Raw genomic sequence first — 17,242 nt, forward strand, 5'->3', positions numbered from 1 at the left:
GATCTATTTAAAAGTGAAAGACCTGTTTAAAGATTATTTAGTTTACAACTATTTAATTTTTGAAATATATTTAATATATTTTTCCATTGTTTAGTGTTGTAACACGATAGGCCTATGCTTAATAATACATTGAACTTAAAAGTTGTTGATAATCCAAGTTGTTAATAAACCGTGAATTCGAAAATGAGGTAAACCCTTGTGGACATTTCGTTTGAAAGGCAATTTCAGTATCGTTAGGTACCGAGTATTGTATCAGTATCGTTTCAATATCGAGTATCGTGATACTAAACCTGGTATTGGTATCAAAGTCAAAATTTTGGTGACAACACTAGTCTGACGCCTTTTTTAGTTGCGGCGCAGAAGCGCTGCAGCTGTACATACACGCTGGGCCATCTAAGTGTTACGACATGCCATCTAAGTGTTATGACATAGTAAAGGCCTTTACGGCAAGCGGCCAGGACACATCCATGGTGAAGCAACTAAGTATTCCGACAGCGTCTCTCAGCACAAAATTGGCCATAAGTCATCAATATTTTATACCATCATCATGATATTCAGTAGATAAGTTGGGTGAAGGTATATGATCATGAGGGAAAACCGATTTAAAAATCGCTCCATAGGGGGTGTGATAGTGCCAATACTTGGACCCCTCCCAATACTGCTTGTGGCTTAAATTATGTTTTTCTTTTGCTGTGCTTACATGTTTGTTTCATTCTTTGCATTTTAATATTGTGTTATTTCATCAACTTTTATTTTCTGTTCATTCTTCCCTTTTCTGCTGCTTTTATTGTACCCCGTGTTATCATTGTAAACCTTATTTTTATCTGCTTTGGAAAGCCCTTAGCGCTCTATGCTTGAAAGGTGCTTTAAAAATTACATTTATATTATTATTATAATTATTAGCAACAACTTAGCAACCAACTAGAACTCCATAGTAACCACTTAGCAACACCCTAGAAACCATTCCACCAAGCAACAGCCTAGCAACCACCTGGAACACCCTAACAACCGCCTAGAACTCCATAGCAATCACCTAGCAACACCATAGGAACCGCCTAAGACTCCATAGCAACCACCTAGCAACACCCTAGCAACCACCTAGAACTCCATATCAACCACCTTGCAACACCCTAGGAACCACCTAGAACCCCATAGCAACCACCTAGCAACACCCTAGTAACCAACCTAGAACACCCTTGAAACCGTCTAGAACTCCATAGCAACCACCCTAGCAACCACCGAAAACTCCATAGGAACCACCTACAACACCCAAGCCATCATCTAGAACACCCTAGCAACTGCCTAGAACACGAATTGCAACCAACTAGCAATTCCATAGCAACCATCTAGAACTCCACAGCTAACACCAAGCAACATCCTAGAAACCACCTAGACCTCCATAGCAACAACGTAGCAACTCTCTAGATACCACGCAAAACACCCTAGCAACCGCCTAGAACAATTTAGCAACTTCTTAGCACTGTTCACTCTGTTCAACCCAAAGTCGAATTTGCATTGGCGGCAACCACACTTCACAATTTCTGCAGGAATTGTCTGGTTATTATTATTAGACTGTTGGGAATCTACAGTAGAGGGATACGGTTATTAGGATCATTACAGTGGATAGTTTTATTTCTGTGTTGAACCCAACAGTGTCCCACCATTGTCCTTTCTGTATGGTAAGAGAAACTGTTTCCCATTGTTTTTGGGGTGTGCCAGACTTCAATCTCCGTTTTCTTTTTTGGAAAGATTATTTCAATTACTAGGGGAACGTTTTACAAGTTAGGTTTTTATCCTTGGTTTCCCATACAAATAAATGGTAAATGGTAAATGGACTGCAATTTATATAGCGCTTTTATCCAAAGCGCTTTACAATTGATGCCTCTCATTCGCCAGAGCAGTTAGAGGTTAGGGGTTAGGTGTCTTGCTCAAGGACACTTCGACATGCCCAGGGCGGGGTTTGAACCGGCAACCCTCCGACTGCCAGACAATCGGTCTTACCTCCTGAGCTATATCGCCACGACTGTTCAACAAATAAAAACAAGCTCATTCATTTCATTTTCTTTTTGGGGCTTAAATGATTTAATTCAAGCAAAGATTGCAGTTTACACAAGTTACAGAAAATTTATTATGGGTGCAGATAGGCAAGATTGTTGTGAGGAGTATTGCAGGGACACAGTGATGGTTGAGTTTCAGTATCGAAAAGCAATGGAGAGCTTGAGTACGTTTTGGCGTGTGTGGTGTCAAAAGGGTGTTTTGTGTTCAGTGGAGGGAGGGGAGCTATTGTTTGCACATAGAATAGGGTGAGGGAATGGAATGTTTCTTTTGTGATAGACTTGTGTTTTTTTCATGATTTTTGAACTTTGATTTTTGGTTTAATGTGTCTTTGTTTCTGATTTATGTAATATCATTGGTGTATTGGTGTGTTGCATGTGGAAATAAAATTCTTTTTTTCTCTTTTTTTCTGCAAATTTTATAGGTTTAACTGTGTAAAGACAAGTTATCTGTCTAGTGACACTTTCTTTTGTTACAATACAAATTATCGTTTGTTGGATTAACATTGGGTTAACTGCAATTTTACAGGTCCTTTATTGCTTCCAAATTTTATTGAATTTTACTGCAACTCTAATACTGGATCTTAGGTTTACAGTTAGGGTTAGGTTTACAGTACATAACTGGAAGCATAAAGGTACAGTAACATACCAACAGCGGCACTCATTTTATGGTAAATATTATATATGGCTATGTATTATATATATATATATATATATATATATATATATATATACACACACACACATACAAAGACTTTTTTTTGGACTGTTCAACAAGAGCGCAAACTATTTTCTATTTTTTGAAAAATTATATATGCCCATATTCTAACATAGACTAGCCTTAACATAATACCTTTACTGCTGCACATTTACTGAAGCAATTTAGGTCAAGAACCTCCGTTAAGGATACTAGGCAGCACTTGGTTACCTTTAACGAAACAGTTTAATTGAATCTCAGTTAGCTCTCCCTACACTTAAAATTAAGTTAAATCGACATAGATGAGGTGTTAAGTGATCATTTATCTGGTTGAAATGAGCAAAAAAGAATATGGGTATTTACAGTAGAGTGCATGGTTTTTCTCTTGTTTCTTTTGTATTCATTAAAAAAGCGTTATATGCCCTTTCCAGCTCTCTAACATTCCTGTCGGTTTTTTCATGAAGCTGCTGTATGGCTTTCATTAGGGCATCTCCCTGTAAATGTCTCCTCAGCTCTTCCTCTTCCCTTCGATTGACCACTTCCTGTTCTTTCAGAATCCTCTCCTTCTGCTCTTCAATCGCATTGACAGACCTCATGTACATCTCATTGGTGTAGTAGCGTCCTCCATTGATTTCCACCATCCTATCAATATTCTTCAGCAGCCTTGAGACCTCATTCTCCTCACTGTTAAAGACATGATATCTACCACGGCACGTATGAATAAACTCTGCAAGGTCTTCATTGAAACTCAGAAATTCTTCAATAGGTTTTCCCTTCAGGCTGTTTGCATGAGTGAACAGCACCATGGTGTATTTGGCTGCTTCGGCACAGAAACTGCGCATGACTTCCATTGTCTCCTGCTCCACCGGTGCAAATCCTCTCAGCTGGATCACCACCAGGAACACATGGGGTCCCGGAGAGGACAGAGAGATGCACTCCTGTATGTTAAGCTCCTGGGGATTTGTAGTAGTATCAATCACAATCAACTCTCTTCCATCCACTTCGCTTCTTGCTTTCCTACATTGTGATGTCACAGAGGAAGAGGAGGCCTCTGGTTTAAACTCCCCTGCCCCCAGGATAGAGTTTGCTACACTCTTTCCTGCTCCAGCCTTTCCCAGCAGCACAATCCTCAGCTCATTAGACTGCTGGGTTCCTGTGGAAAAACAAGAAAACTACACTTACATATTCACAGTGCTACTAATAGAAAGTTTGATCTTAAAAGATCTTTACACAAATTACAGGAAAACCTCTGAAATTTGATCACTTAGGGAAAGGGCATCATTCAGAACTTTGGAACTTTGAAAATAAATTCAAATAAAATTTTAATCAACTTGACTTCATTTAACGAAGAGGGGAAACAAGGGGGAAACCATGCTGCTGCATGGCTGGTGTAACAAGGGGGAAACCATGCTGCTGCACTGGCTGGTGTAAGGAGGGGGAAACCATGCTGCTGCACTGGCTGGTGTAAGGAGGGGGAAACCATGCTGCTGCACTGGCTGGTGTAATGAGGGGGAAACCATGCTGCTGCACTGGCTGGTATAACGTGGGAGACCCTAGGAGGAGCGGCGCTGTGCAGAGCCGGACTGGTCCTGTGGCAAGGACACTGCGCTACTTCGGCAAGGACCAATGCTGCGAGGGGAGACTCTACACAAGCCCTGATGAGGGCGGAGGAACAGCGAGTCTCCCACTCTGTGAGACTGAAAAGCGCGGACCAGGGCCGGAGCCGGCGCCGACTCGCTCTCCAGCAGGGACTCGGCGTGGCAAACAGTGGGACGGCAATAACGTGCAGCGGACGGCAGAGTGGGCCGGGGCGCCGCCCAGCAGCCCAGAGACTGACGTGGACAGTGGGAGACGGTAGACCTTTGGGGGTTTGATTTATTTTCTTTTTCTTTTTTTTTTTTTTGGATGTAGAGTGGCCCAGCATCGTGGCATGGACCAACTACATCCTTTCTTTAATTTTTATTATGTTGTCTGTGGTGTGTGTGTGTGGGAGTGAGTGTGTGTGAGTGTGCATGAGACCCTGCCTAGGGGCTCCCCCTGTGAGACGGCAGGGTGAGGTCTCCCCCCTCTGGAGGTGGGGCTGAGGCGCAGGGGGGCCAGAGTGGGTACACTGTTTTTCTGCTGAGTGTGTGCATGTGTGAGGGGAACCCCAGCGGCTTAAAAGTGTGTGGTGTGTGAGGGGTGTCGCTCTTACCTGCGTTGGGGCTCCGTGGAAGGGAAGGGGAGGGGAGGGCCAGAGTGGGAGAGTGATAAAAGAAGCCGGGGGGGAAGTAGGAAGGGCGGGGTTGGCGCAAGATTGGGGCGTGCTCTGTTTTTATGAATAAATCATGGATCTGATCAACTGGTCTCTCAACGCAATTGATAGTATTTTCTCGACGAGAAGAACGGGTCAGGGAGAGCCCTCTTGCCCTGACGGAACGTTTGCAGCCGGATACACGATGGACTCCTGGAAGGAGTGGAGGGTCGTGTGCCTGTCGATCCTTTCCGTTGAGGATGTTGAAGACGTTTACTTGATTGGAATTATGATAACAGGCTTTCTGCTGTTTGGAGCTGGCAGCATCCTGATTTATCGCAAAGTTCAGAAGGCGTTGGCAGCACTAATTGGGAAGCTGCCTGCCATTGAGGGAACGGGCAGGGCTGTCAACACTCAGACTCAAGCGATTTGCAAGCTCAATCGCAAACTGGATGCAATTGGATCGCAAATTCGCATGACGGATACCAACTTGGAGAAGTTGTCAGTTCGGCTCACTGAAATGGGCCATCAAATTCGGATGATTGGAACAACGCTGAGAGAACCACAGGACTAAAGGTAGACGAAAAATGCAGAAGTCTGCCTGAACCCAAAACAATCCTTATCTTCATTGGCTCCCCCACATCGGCCTTGGAAGGCTGATATCTCTCCACTCTCCTGGATTGTTATGCAGACAGATGCTCGGCCCTACCCCCACCTCCCTGCTCCTATGGAACTTTGTCTCTGGATCAGGACTCTTCGAGGTCGTCTCCACGGCAACGGCCGTGTCCTCGTCATCAGTATCAGATGGCAGAGACAATGTTGAGACTGTGGTGGAGATGAAGTCCATGGACTTACACACACACGCATACGAAGATACGTAACACACACTCCACCTCCTACTCAACGCCTTCTTGGCTCCCACCCCCCCTCCCTCCCCCGTTACAGTGCAGTCTGCTGAGGGTTGATGCGATGCGCCTGAGCGGCTGCGCGCTCCCCCCAGTGTGCTGCGACACTTCCCCTCCCTGACACCCTACCCCCTACCACATGTGCAAGTCTTCGAGTTTTGTTGTAATGTTTGTAATGTTTGTAATGTTTTTATGATGTTGCTATGTGCTGAGGTTTTTCTTCGTTTCAATGAAACGAGTGCCCTCTCGTTTCATTGAAAGGACTGTTTTTTTCCTCCTCCTTCCTCCTGTTCTCTCATTTCTCATCTAATAAGATGGCGCTGCAGATGGCTGCCTCGGTGTGTTGACCAAAACAAATTCCTCGTATGTGTAAACGTACTTGGCAATAAAATACGATTCTGATTCTGATTCTGATAAAAAAACAATTTAAAAAAAAAAAAAAATTTTTACCTGCCTTGTCCTGATCTCCTGGTGGTGGGTGGGTTCCTGTACAGAAAAAGCAACTCAACTTAAAAACCTATAACAGCAAGATGTTTTTTGCTGCAATTTAACTTTTTCAAACCCAGTATAAACATCAAATACAGTTAATGTTGGGCAGCATACTTTACACTGAGTTACTGTTGCCTTGGTTTTGCCTACATTGGCTATGACTGGGACCACTACAGCACTGTCCTAAAATAAATCTGCCCTTTGACCCCTAAGATTAGACATTTCCTCAAGAATCTGCACTCTGCTCAGCCTGCTCTGCTCAGCCTGGCCTCAGTCCAACACCACACCTCCTGCAGCTGTGGGCAGAACCAGGAAGTCACTCCCCCTCTCTCTGTCACGCAGTTTCAGAGAAATCGAAACCTAACTCTGCCTTTGTCAATTTCTACCACATTCTCCAGTTGCTCTTCAGAACCTGGTGCTGAATACATTACATAGAAAAATCCACAGACATTTCTACACATGATCAAAAACTTTCCACCCCAATGTGTGTGCATTTCTGTGTGTATGTGTGTGAGTGTGTGTATGGGAGAGAGTATCTGTGTTTTTGTGTGTGAGTGTATGTGTCTCATTTCTATGTGTGTTTGTCTGTGAAAGTATGTGTATTTTTGATTGTGTGTATGAGACAACAGAGGCATCATTGATACACTAATTATCTATAAAAATTGAACAAATACATTGAAGTTATTGATTAAGATAAATTATTTTAACTGTACAGTTGATTATATTTTTGTTATTTTTAAATAAAGCAGGAGATCATTTATTTTAGTAGTTCTAACCTGCTTGAGAGATTTTGACTAATTCCTCCTTCCAGACTTCCTCCAGTCGCTCTTTCAGTTCAGAGACAGATTTCCTCACAGCCTCAAAAGAGATGTGTGGACTGACAGCGATGCTGGGAAAGTCTTCAGGTCCAACAGGGGCACAGAGAGACTGACAGCTCTGCAGACAGACAGACAGAAGAAAACCCGTCTTAATACTGATTTCTATGCAGATGCAGATGCCAGGAGCAGATCTTTGTAAATGAGGAAAATGCCTCACCATGTATGTACATTGTACACAGTGCAGACTGTCAGAAAGCCAGTGAAGTTACCTGAAGGAATTGGATGTGATCCTCTGTGTGTGAAATCTGCTCCATCTGAGCATTTGTCCTCTTCAGCTCAGCAATCTCCTTCTCCAGTCGCTCCAGGGGTCCTTCAGCCCGACTCACTGCAGCCTTTTCCTGATCTTTGATCATCACTTTCACTTCAGAGCACCTTTTCTCAATGGAGCGGATCAGCTCAGTAAAGATCCTCTCACTGTCCTCCACTGCTGCCTTTGCAGAGCACTGTTAGGAGACACAGAGGGAGGAGAGCTGTACATTTTAACGAGGCCTTTCACTCAGCTCTTACTGGGACCCCAGACAGCCTGTTCCCCACAGCGTGGCTCAGTGGGATTGAGCCCCACAGGGCTGGAAAGTGGCCCAACACTGGGCCCCTCACTGGCTGACTGGAGGAGAGCCCTGACTGAGCCCTGAAATGGCTCTTCCAGCAGCCAGCTGTTGTCTTCTCCTCTGGTCAGTACCCACCTTGAGTGACTGCACAGCCTGTCTCACATCCTGCAGCTCCTTCTCTCTCTCCTGGATTCTCTGCTGGAGTTTAGTCTGTGTCGCCCCCAGCTGCTTCTGCAAATAGATGATTTTTTCATACCATTTTCCAAATTAAAATATATTTTCAATGTACAGCAGGTCAGGGTGTATAATGTACTGGTCTTACAGGTAAAGCTTCTAAACTGTGTGAGTGAACTAGCTGCTCCAGCCGTGTTGATTCCCAATCAGGGAGTGAATAGGGGGGTGAGGGGTGTGAACAGAGCTGTCACAGAGAGCTGACTTGGGTTCACTTCCTGCTTTTACTGCTTTATCACTGTGGACTTCAGACTCGGAAATCACTGCGTTTTAAAATTAATTGTTCAAATGTATTCAACATTTCGAAATTTACTTAATAAATATATCAAATTCAATAACAAAACAGGTCATCATTTTACATACTGCTTTATCACTTCAGCTGTGGAAATCACTGCATTGTTAAACACTTTTTAAAAATTGTATCAAACATTTCAGAGTAAAATGTACTCAATGAAGAATAACCTTCATATTGCAGAAATGAGCAAAGATGATGTCTGGATTACTGTAAAAATTCATGAGTGTTATGTGTAAGAGTTTCAGTCTTTACCTGTTTCTCAGTCCTTTCTGCTGCAGCTGAGACTGTATCATGGCCTCTGTGTTCATCCATCGTACACAGATAACAGATACACTGCTGATCAGTACGGCAGTAAACCTCCAGAATTTTGTCATGATGAGAGCAGATCTTCTCCTGTAGGTTTCCAGTGGCTTTGACCAGTTTGTGCTTCTTAAAGACAGGAGATTCATAGTGAGGCTGGAGGTGAGTTTCACAGTAAGAGGCTAGACACACCAGGCAGGACTTCACAGCTTTCAGCTTTCTCCCAGTGCAGACATCACACGCCACGTCTCCAGGTCCAGCGTAACAGTGAGCAGGAGGAGCAGCTTGGAGTCCTGTCTTCAGTTTCTCCACCACTTCAGCCAGCATGGTGTTTTTGCTCAAAACAGGCCTTGGGCTGAAGGTCTGTCTGCACTGGGGACAGCTGTAGACACCAGTATTATCATTCTGATCCCAGCAGCCCTTAATACAGCCCATACAGTAACTGTGTCCACAGGCAGTAGTCACTGGATCCTTCAGTAGATCCAAACAGATTGCACAGCTCAACTGGTCCTGATCGAGTAAACCTCCACCTTCAGCCATTTTACTGCTCACACTGACAGGGACAGAGTTCAGTTTCGTTTCTCTGAAACTGCGTGACAGAGAGAGTGGGAGTGACTTCCTGGTTCTGCCCACAGCTGCAGGAGGTGTGGTGTTGGACTGAGGCCAGGCCGAGCAGAGCAGGCTGAGCAGAGAGTGCAGATTCCAGATTCCTATTGTCCATGTTTGACTTTCTTTGATCTGTTATGGAGTAAAGGAACACTGGTATTTTTAGATAGATAGATAGATAGGTTGATAGATGATTAATTAATCCCACAGGAAATTATTGTGATATTTTGTGATATAAATACTTCTCATTTAGATAAAAGCTAATTTTTTCCAGATCAGTCCATAATCGATCCATACTTACATGTACTCAGAAATACAGGTTAAAAAATTAATTTGTAGATTCTCCTAACTTATGAAACAATTCCTGCTTACCGGGAAATAAATTCCAGAAAAGCAAAAGCTATAACAGAACAACACAGCAATTCAGAGCGGCTTCAGGCTGCGATGGCAGTGCCCCACCTGTGATTTAAACCTGTAACCCTCTGGGTCACAAGCGAGCTCTTTCATGGGGAATTTTACCCATAATCCACATTAATATGCTGTCTTTGTCGTTCTTAAAGTATCAATACAACAGTATTTACACATTTCTTTTAGATGTAAGATGTAGTGCTTAAAGGAAGACAAAGTACAACAACAACTTCCAGTTCAGCTTACTAAGACTAAAATCCCCATAATGCATTTCTTACTCCTGTGGCTATGACCACATAAAAACCACAAGCAGTCTGGGAAAATGAGGTTGTGAAGCACTATCCATCATTTGTAAACCTGAACTGAATGCTGATGTCGTCATTGCATTAGTGATATCATAAAAAAATTATTTAATAAGTCAAGCACAACTGCACATGTACTCTGGTATCCCACAATGCACTGGGTTCTACAGGTAGAACAGTCATTCATACCCATAACTTTTCCAGCTATTGATTCAGCCCAATGCGGCTGACAACGTTTACAGTAGTTTAAAAGGTGAAAGGTGTTTACAGTAGTTTAAAAGGTGAAAGCTGTTTACAGTAGTTTAAAAGGTGAAAGGTGTTTACAGTAGTTTAAAGGGTGAAAATGGATGAATGGGTCATTTTGATTAAGGCACCATGTTGCAGTATTCACTGCAGGTTTAAATGCTTAAATGTGCTGTTTGACAGACTGGCCTGTGCAGCGGAGTCCAGCCATGTTCCTGCTGCTCCTGATTCCGTGCCAGTGGCACTAATGTCAAGTGATACTTTATTATTGTGTTTTAAAGGATTTTAAAATCAGAATTACATAAAGCCTTACGATCCACTGCACAGCCACTTCATCCACTTCATAACAATTTCAGCAACAACCGCAGACCGTCACAGGGAGTGTCATGGCAACCATTCCTTTATTTCACTTCATTCTTCTGGTAAACAAGCAGGGCGTATGTTAACCAACACTGCCCAGTACATCACAAGACAACAACAGCCATAAAACAGGGCCTTCTTGATTTTACAGCAACACCTACATATACATGCCATTACTATGATGCTGTGATAAATTCCACACATGGTAATGGGCGGCATCCTTCCCATAATGCACAGAAGGCTGTGTGATTGTGCTTCAGAATCTGTGCTCACATGAACAGTGTACTACAGGAATCTATGAGCTTTACAGTCTGTTTCAGAGGATCCTCAGATACACGATATTGGGTTGAATATTCCTGCTCTTATTTCACACAGAGAAGCTGTGTTCCTGAAGCAGGAGAGGAAAGTCCCACAGTGATCAGAGCTGTGTCACCAGACCAACCTGCCCAGCCAGCTTCAGAGCTTCAGCTTCAGGGATTCAGCTTCAGAGCAGCAAGAAGGTCCTGGGTTTGGATCCAGCCTGGGCCTTCCTGCATAGAGATTGCATGTTCTCCCCGTGTCTGCATGGGTTCCCTCTGGTTTCCTCCCACAGTCCAAAGACATGCAGTATAGGCTGATTGGAGACTCCAAATTTCCCACAGGTATGAGTGTGAGAGTGCATGGTGTGTGTGCCCTGCGATAGATTGGTGGCCTGTCCAGGGTCTATTCCTGCCTCTCGCCCAATGCACGCTGGGATAGGCTCCAGCACCCCCCGCGACCCTGCCCAGGATAAGGGGGTATAGATAATGGATGGATGAATATTCATTTTTAATAAATAATAATTAACAATAAAATAATAATAATAAAGAGAAATCAGTGTGAAGATCTACACAGATAAAAGCAGATTTGTTCACAGATTTCTGTTTTTTGTGCGGTATGATGAAATGTCAGGTAAAAGCATATCTAAGGGAGACTGTAGTTAGGATGTGGTTGCCATGGAAACACAGTTACTGAGGGATGCACCTGGACCAGCACCAGAGGTTCTGCTGGATCACTGACAACTCAGGAGATGATATAAAACAATTTGTCCTTTTTTTATGAATTCAGCACTTTTATTTCATTTTCTGCCTCAAATGACAAAGTGTTTTCTGCTTCACACCCCCAACAAATCACAAAAAATAAAAATGAAATCATGCTGTTATACCAGTTGGTAACAAATAAAGGTAAAAAATAAAAACAAACAAAGTGATTTCTTTATTAACCCATTTATAATTCAATCAGGTTGGAGATCCTTTATGCAGTAAAATGTTCAGTGTTAAATGGACTCAGATGGCATGTGATCCCAGTTAGAACTGAAATTTTACAGCGCACTCGTGCATACTGTACACTGGGACACAAGCATAAGAGTGGCTGCCTGAATGGTGTGACCAAGACCTGAAGTTTTTTCTGTTTGTATTTCATTGATTTAATCATTTGATGGCTAATCTTTAATTTAATTTAAATCATGTTCTGTCTCATTTGCTGCGATCATTCCACTGGCTACCAGTCGCCGCCAGGATCCGGTTCAAAGCCCTGACCCTTGCCTCCACTGCTGCCAACAGGACAGCCCCCATCTACTTGCAGGACATGACTCGATTCTATGTGCCTGCTCGACCACTCTGCTCAGCGGCAGCAGGGCGCCTTGTAACCCCTCCCACCCGCCCAAAGGGATCACAGAGCTTCTCCACCCTAGCTCCCCAGTGGTGGAACGAACTCCCCATCCCTCTCCGAACCTCCCCCTCACTACCCATCTTCCGCCGTGGCCTGAAGACTCATCTCTTCAGACTATACCTAGACTAACCACCACCACGCTGTATATTTCACTCTTTAAAAAAAAAAAAAAAAAAAAAACCCTTTTCATGACACTTGTTACATGTTGCCCCATCCCAGCACTTTTTGGTAATTTGTATTTGTCCTAATACTGTAGCTTATTCTTCTGCCTAGTTGGCTTTGCAGAGGTTAGGTCTGAATAGTGTTCACTGTGTGAACTGTGTTCTTGGCTAGAAATAGCTGTACAAAATAAGTATTGTACCTTACTGAACCTGTGTTTAGCAGTTGTCTATGACCATGAAATGCACTTTTTGTACGTCGCTTTGGATAAAAGCATCTGCCAAATAAATGTAATGTAATGTAATTTGAGTGTTTTTCCCTCTTTAATTACAACTGATCTTCCCTTCACTCTCTGCCTCATCCCAAATCACAGTTTTACAGAGGATCCAATAGTACGAACGCCAAACCCAGGATAGAGGGGCTGAGTGAATGTGGTCTGGATTCCATTTTTATTTCAACCAGTTAATCTTTTAAAGTTCAATATTTAATTTAATTGAACTCATTTTCTGTCGCATTTGAGTGTTTTTCCCTCTCTTTAATTACAACTGATCTTCCCTTCACTCTCTGCCTCATCCCAAATCACACAGTTTTACAGAGGATCCAACAGAATAAACCCAAAACCCAGGATAGAGGGGCTGAGTGAATGTGGTCTGGACTCTGTGCAGGAGAGTCATTGTGTCACAGACACTGTAGAAGGACAGAGTTCCTGCCCTGTGATCCAGGTACACTCCTAATCTGGAGGAGGGGGGAACAGGGATTTCAGTGCACTTAGCATTGTGCCTGAAAAAATAACCGGAGGCTTTACGGCGCAGACTCCAGGACTTGTTATTATATCCCAGAACAGAGTCATAACCCTGCCCTTTCCTGCTGATCTCTTTATATGACACTGCTATCTCAACCCCATGCCCACTCCACTCAGCCTCCCAGTAACAGCGTCCAGACAGACCCTCTCTGCACAGCACTTGGGCCCAGCACTCAAATCTCTCTGGATGATCAGGATATGACTGGATCTCTCTCACACGGGTCACCTTTCTGTTCCCCTCAGACAGAGAGAGGTATTTATTCACTGTGTTGGGGTCCAGAGTGAGCTGACAGGAATCTGATGGGGGAGAAGAGAGCTCCTCTTACATATTTTACACATTTCACATATTTTACATATTTTTATGTTTTCTCGATCAATGTCTTTTTGTGCACACTTAACTTTTTATCCTTGATCATATCTTTTCAGTTACATTTCACTTAATTTTTTAATTTCTTCAATTCTTATTGTACTGAATTTTCACCTATTGCTATGATCATAAATATTTTTTATAATTATCCATATTGTTCTTGTAACTTTCTTCACACAGCCCTACTGTAGGACATATATTATTATATTTGATTCATATGTTCAATACCAGGATGCCTTCAGCTTAATTTACAGGGATCTGACTGTGAAGAGGAGGTATGAGATCCCTAAAGCAAGTCCGTTATGAATATAGAACATTATATAAATCATCTTTTTCTCCATATTACCTCAAAATCTCCTCTTGCTTCATTGTTTAATTAAGGTTTAATTCCAGACTCACATTGTAAGAAGTCCTCTCTGGTCCTGGGCTCATTATGGACTTCTTCCACTGTAAAGAGAGAGATCAGAAGAAAGCTTAATTTCCAAAAGCTTAATTTTAGTTAACTAACTGGTGCTAGTATGGTCAAAAAACTGGAGCACAGAGAACAAGATAGTGGTACAAACTTTAAGCGTAACTTCTAAAATGAAAAATAAAACTTTAAACCTTGTGATAAAACATAAAAGTATTTCAGCCGTAATAACCTGTTATAGAAATCTTCACTAATTCCACCTGGCAGACGTCCTCCAGTCGCTCTTTCAGTTCAGAGACAGACTTCCTCAGAGCCTCAAAAGAAACGTGTGCACTGACAGTGATGCTGGGAAAGTCTCCAGGTCCAGGAGGGGCACAGAGAGACTGACAGCTCTGCAAACAGACAGACAGATAGACAGGGAATAGTCTCAATACAGATTCTTGTGCAGATGTCAGTAACAGATCTTTGTAAATGAGGAACACCCCTCACCTTGTATGTACAATGTACACAGTGCAGACTGTCAGAGAGCCAGTGAAGTTACCTGAAGGAACTGGATGTGATCCTCTGTGTGTGAAAACTGCTCCAGCTCAGCATCTCTTCTCCTCAGCTCAGCAATCTCCTGCTCCAGTCGCTCCAGGAGTCCTTCAGCCCGACTCACTTCAGCCTTCTCCTGATTTCTGATCAGCTCTTTTACCTCAGAGCGCCTTCTCTCAATGGAGCGGATCAGCTCAGTAAAGATCCTCTCACTGTCCTCCACTGCTGCCTGTGCAGAGCGCTGTTAGGAGACACAGAGAGAGGAGGGCTGTACATTTTAACTAGGCCTTTCACTCAGCTCTTACTGGGACCCCAGACAGCCCGTTCCCTACAGTGTGGTTCAGTGGGATTGAGCCCCACAGGGCTGGAAAGTGGCCCAACACAGGGCTCCTCACTGGCTGACTGGAGGAGAGCCCTGGCTGAGCCCTGAAATGGCTCTTCCAGCAGCCAGCTGGTGTCTTCTCCTCTGGTCAGTACCCACCTTGAGTGACTGCACAGCCTGTCTCAGGTCCTGCAGCTCCTTCTCTCTCTCCTGGATTCTTTGCTGGAATTTACTCTGTGTCGCCCCCAGCTGCTTCTGTGGAAATATTTGCTTTCCCCATTAAAACAATATTTATTGTATATTTACTGTATGATGACAACTCAATTGTATCTGCCATTGTAATGTTTGGATTTATCTGAAATTTTATTTCCATCTTGTTTTTACTGTCCTGTTGTTGTATATATATATATATATAAACAGATGCAATGTAAAAGTTTTGCGAGTCACTCTGGATAAGAGCGTCAGCTAAATACCTGTAATGTAACAAATCAGCAATGTACAAAAAATTAAAAATAAAACAACAACAGGACAGTAAAAACAAGATGGAAATAAAATTTCAGATATATATATACACACACACACGCACACTATATACATGTTAAGGTTGAATATCTATAGCTGAATGGTACAATGGCAGTGTCCTACCCTGGAATCGAAACTGTGGCCTTTAGGGTACAAGACCAGTTCCTTTCGCATTATACTACTAATTACCACTAATACTACTTATATATCTATATGTATATCTACATGGCTGTTATCACAAACTCCTCCAGAATGAGGTCATGAAAGATATCTTAGAAGACCAGTGTTCACTTTCTACTCTGATTCTTACTCTCTCTACTTCATCACTGTGAATCTGAAATCTGAGATCAAGTCCTTGTACAATTTTACTGAAACACACCTGTGGTAAAAAAGCTTTGACAACCCATTCTCAGAGCAGCTATTAAAATAGTATGATATGTGATAAAGTGAAATGAGTCTTTATAATATGAACCATCTTAAAAAGGTCCAGTCCTTACCTGTTTCTCAGTCCTTTCTGCTGCAGCTGAGACTGTATCATGGCCTCTGTGTTCATCCATCGTACACAGATAACAGATACATTGCTGATCAGTACGACAGTAAACCTCCAGAATTTTGTCATGATGAGAGCAGATCTTCTCCTGTAGGTTTCCAGTGGCTTTGACCAGTTTGTGCTTCTTAAAGGCAGGAGATTCATAGTGAGGTTGGAGGTGAGTTTCACAGTAAGAGACCAGACACACCAGGCAGGACTTCACAGCTTTCAGCTTTCTCCCAGTGCAGAAATCACACGCCACGTCTCCAGGTCCAGCATAACAGTGAGCAGGAGGAGCAGCTTGGAGTCCTGTCTTCTTCAGTTTCTCCACCACTTCAGCCAGCATGGTGTTTTTGCTCAAAACAGGCCTTGGAGTGAAGGTCTGTCTGCACTGTGGACAGCTGTAGACACCAGTATGATCATCCTGATCCCAGCAGCCCTTAATACAGCCCATACAGTAACTGTGTCCACAGGCAGTAGTCACTGGATCTTTCAGTAGATCCAAACAGATTGCACAGCTGAACTGGTCCTGATCGAGTAAACCTCCACCTTCAGCCATTTTACTGCTGACACTGACAGAGACAGAGTTAAGTTTCGTTTCTCTGAAACTGCGTGACAGAGAGTGGGAGTGACTTCCTGGTTCAGCCCACAGCTGCAGGAGGTGTGGTGTTGGACTGAGGCCAGGCTGAGCAGAGCAGGCTGAGCAGAGAGTGCAGATTCCAGATTCCTATTGTCCATGTTTGACTTTCTTTGATCTGTTATGGAGTAAAGGAACACTGGTATTTTTAGATAGATAGATAGATAGATTGATAGATGATTAATTAATCCCACAGGACATTATTGTGATATTTTGTGATATAAATACTTCTCATTTAGATAAAAGCTATTTTTTTCCAGATCAGTCCATAATCGATCCATACTTACATGTACTCAGAAATACAGGTCAAAAAATTAATTTGTAGATTCTTCTAACTTATGAAACAATTCCTGCTTACCAGGAAGTAAATTCCAGAAAAGCAAAAGCTGTAACAGAACAACACAGCAATTCAGAGCGGCTTCAGGCTGCGATGGCAGTGCCCCACCTGTCATTTAAACCTGTAACCCTCTGGGTCACAAGCGAGCTCTTTCATGGGGCGTTTTACCCATAATCCACACTAATATGCTGTCTTTGTCTTTCTTAAAGTATCAATACAACAGTATTTACAATTTTTTTTAGATGTAAAATAAAATGCTTAAAGGAAGGCAAAGTACAACAACAACTTCCAGTTCAGCTTACTAAGACTACAATCCCCATAATGCATTTATTACTCTTGTGGCTATGACCACATAAAAACCACAAGCAGTCTGGGAAAATGAGGTT

The 17,242-nt window shown here is 42.9% G+C and overlaps 2 protein-coding genes across 2 annotated transcripts; both read right to left on the reverse strand.

The window, feature by feature from the left end:
• Nucleotides 1-2,241: 2,241 nt before the first annotated feature.
• Nucleotides 2,242-9,882, reverse strand: LOC135254028 (E3 ubiquitin/ISG15 ligase TRIM25-like). Its single transcript, XM_064333954.1, has 6 exons — nt 8,583-9,882; nt 7,940-8,035; nt 7,466-7,699; nt 7,155-7,314; nt 6,340-6,375; nt 2,242-3,904 (listed from the first exon to the last, which is right to left on the reverse strand). Exons 1-6 carry the CDS (start codon nt 9,168-9,170, stop codon nt 3,111-3,113), a joined length of 1,908 nt encoding a protein of 635 aa, XP_064190024.1. The 5' UTR covers nt 9,171-9,882; the 3' UTR covers nt 2,242-3,110.
• Nucleotides 9,883-11,754: 1,872 nt separating this feature from the next.
• LOC135254030 (tripartite motif-containing protein 16-like) lies at nt 11,755-16,495 on the reverse strand. Its single transcript, XM_064333956.1, has 6 exons — nt 15,851-16,495; nt 14,991-15,086; nt 14,517-14,750; nt 14,208-14,367; nt 13,966-14,013; nt 11,755-13,496 (listed from the first exon to the last, which is right to left on the reverse strand). The coding sequence occupies exons 1-6, from the start codon at nt 16,439-16,441 to the stop codon at nt 12,967-12,969; spliced, it is 1,659 nt and encodes a 552-aa protein (XP_064190026.1). The 5' UTR covers nt 16,442-16,495; the 3' UTR covers nt 11,755-12,966.
• Nucleotides 16,496-17,242: the final 747 nt, after the last annotated feature.

The sequence above is a fragment of the Anguilla rostrata genome, chromosome 4 (genome assembly GCF_018555375.3).
Source record: "Anguilla rostrata isolate EN2019 chromosome 4, ASM1855537v3, whole genome shotgun sequence".
Lineage (NCBI taxonomy): Eukaryota > Metazoa > Chordata > Actinopteri > Anguilliformes > Anguillidae > Anguilla > Anguilla rostrata.